This window comes from Contarinia nasturtii, unplaced genomic scaffold (genome assembly GCF_009176525.2).
Source record: "Contarinia nasturtii isolate CC-2019 unplaced genomic scaffold, AAFC_CNas_1.1 Cnas_scaffold_695, whole genome shotgun sequence".
Classification (NCBI taxonomy): Eukaryota; Metazoa; Arthropoda; class Insecta; order Diptera; family Cecidomyiidae; genus Contarinia; species Contarinia nasturtii.
The window spans coordinates 5,080,587-5,083,064 of NW_022198046.1; the positions used below are offsets into that span (position 1 = coordinate 5,080,587).

Genomic DNA, 2,478 nt, shown 5'->3' on the forward strand with positions numbered 1-2,478 from the left:
CGTGGTTAGTATAAATCAAAATAAAATGAATGCGCAAAGAGTAAGCGATGTGTAATATAATAATAAAATCGCATATATGCGCACTGAACTTATCACAGGTCAACCCCGACGGTTTCGGTGCGCTCACTTCATAATTATTCATTCGGTTTTGATACAATTTCTTTTCTCTCTTCTTTTTTTCATGTATTAATCTTTTTTCATATATATTTATTTGTTACTTCTGTGTTATGGTTCTTGATCATGTTTCTTTCTAACCAAAGACACAATGCGCAAAAAAAAAACAATATTGAGTTTAGAAATTACAACTCTACCGCGGAACCGATAACAAGCCAACAGCGTAGCAGTTTGCTAACCTTTAAAGAGATTTCATTCATGGATCATTTGTTATCGATTCAGGTGGCGACTCTATTGCTAAGCAGTGACCACAATATTGGCGAAATTTGGTTTTGCTTACGAATAAATAGAATTGGCGTGTTCTTTGTCCTAGGTTTTGTCATTTTGTAAAAATCAATTCAAAAATATGTATCGATTTGTTGCATTCAATCGCCAGTCTTATCCTATTGACCTTTAGTTTTTAAAAATAGGAAATCGTGATTTTGCGGGTCAAATATGTCAAACATAGAATCGATTCTCTTCACTGAATTTCTTAGAAAACTGTGTGTTTCTTTCTCTTTTGCGCTTTTTCCTAATATAGATTGTTTTTTTTTTGTATGAAAAGGGAGAATTTCACCGCGCGTATCAACAGTTATTCACAAATAATAAACTAAAACAATATTGGTTGATTACAATTTCTCTGGTAAGAAAACTAATGCATATATGTTCCGACAATAAAAACGAAAAAATATTGTGTGCGCGAGAAAACTAAGCAACGGATCAAAATAATGCTTACATCATTCTTTCACCAAAAAGCGCTAAAGCTACACTTCTGGAAATCATCTTGAGGCAGGCAATTTTAAGAACTCACTTGTTGAGATGTTCTGCTTGACAAATTTTTACTAAAAATGCACGTGAAAATAAATTGCACACAACACCGCGATCATCATTCCATACAACTCGAGCTGTTGTTGTTGTTTTTTTTTCATTCTTTGTGGTTATGCTTTGATGTGCATTACATTCACTATTTTCTAATTGAGAATTCTCTGAGCTGCAATAAATCCATAAAAATATATATACATTACTATACATATATATTGAGCACTACATTAGCCATTGCTACTTGCATTGCTGATGTTTGCATTACCGGTATCTGAATGGTTTTTGTTTTACCTCAGGCACATAAAAAGTTCCATCAAATCCAAAAGCAAAAACTATGCTTATTACACATGACGTACTTCATTGACAGTCCATCATATTGTTTATTGTTTCGATACAAAGCAAATTGATATTGGCACTGAAAGAGATAAAAAAAAGACGATCTTTGAAAACCCAAAACAATTACAATTCCTGTGTGTCATGTTTATGGTTTATTCTAATGAGTGAAAAACTTATGATTTTTTTTGCTTACGAAATGGAATTCTTTTTATTCATAGAAAACAACATTTCAGTTTAAATTCGATGCATAAAAATGCTATGTAAAATCTAAATGTTGAGATGTGTATTTTGAATATATGATGTGTTTTTGAGGTTATTTGTAAGTATCACTGTGTATTTTTTTTATTCTTTCTAGAAAATGTATGTAATGGCATGTTCGACATGGTACGAATAAGTTTCAGGATTTAATCCATGGACAAATGAAAACAAAATTTCATTTTGTTCCAGTCGATCCGAAGCCACCTTCACCACGAGTTGTTTCTGTTAAACTATCGACTTCCTTCAAATTTGGGTAGACGATACGTTCGCAGATCAATTGAGCGATCCGGTCACCTTTTTTCACATCGAAATCAACGTCGGAATGGTTGAATAAAATGACACCAACATTTCCACGATAGTCTTGGTCGATGACTCCGGCACCAACATCGATGAAATTTTTCCATGCCAAACCTGAACGCGGTGCAACACGGCCATACGTTCCAACTGGTACTTCAATTTGAATGTCAGTCTTCACCAAAGCTTTGCCACGAGCTGGAACAACTGCATCGTATGCACTACAGGATCACATTGAACACATTGATTAATAGTGATAAACTTAAAAAAAATATTCGATATTTCTTTATACCTTCGCAAATCAAGTCCGGCAGCCTGTTCGGATCCTTTGGTTGGCTCGAAAGCATGTTCAGTTAATTTTGCCCAGCGCAAAGTTGTTTCTTCTTGTGATAAAACCCTGAAAATCAAAACAAAACAAAATTGCAATTAAATCGAGTTTTTCCAACCAACCAATTTATCAGAATTAATAAATTAAACTTACATTTTGAAGTATTTAGTTTTTCTTAGTAAATTGAACAGTTTGAATATAGGTTTGCAAAAGACAGCTGTGTATCAATTGAAAGCGCAAATGCAGAATAAAGTCATTGCTTGTCTGTTTGCCGCTAAAAATTTGCG

General features: G+C 33.6%; 1 protein-coding gene across 1 annotated transcript; it reads right to left on the bottom strand.

The window, feature by feature from the left end:
- Nucleotides 1-1,490: 1,490 nt before the first annotated feature.
- LOC116341068 (deoxyuridine 5'-triphosphate nucleotidohydrolase) lies at nt 1,491-2,461 on the bottom strand. The gene is made up of 3 exons (XM_031767924.1): nt 2,345-2,461; nt 2,156-2,260; nt 1,491-2,084 (listed from the first exon to the last, which is right to left on the bottom strand). Coding segments are annotated over exons 1-3 (447 nt in total). The 5' UTR covers nt 2,347-2,461; the 3' UTR covers nt 1,491-1,744.
- Nucleotides 2,462-2,478: the final 17 nt, after the last annotated feature.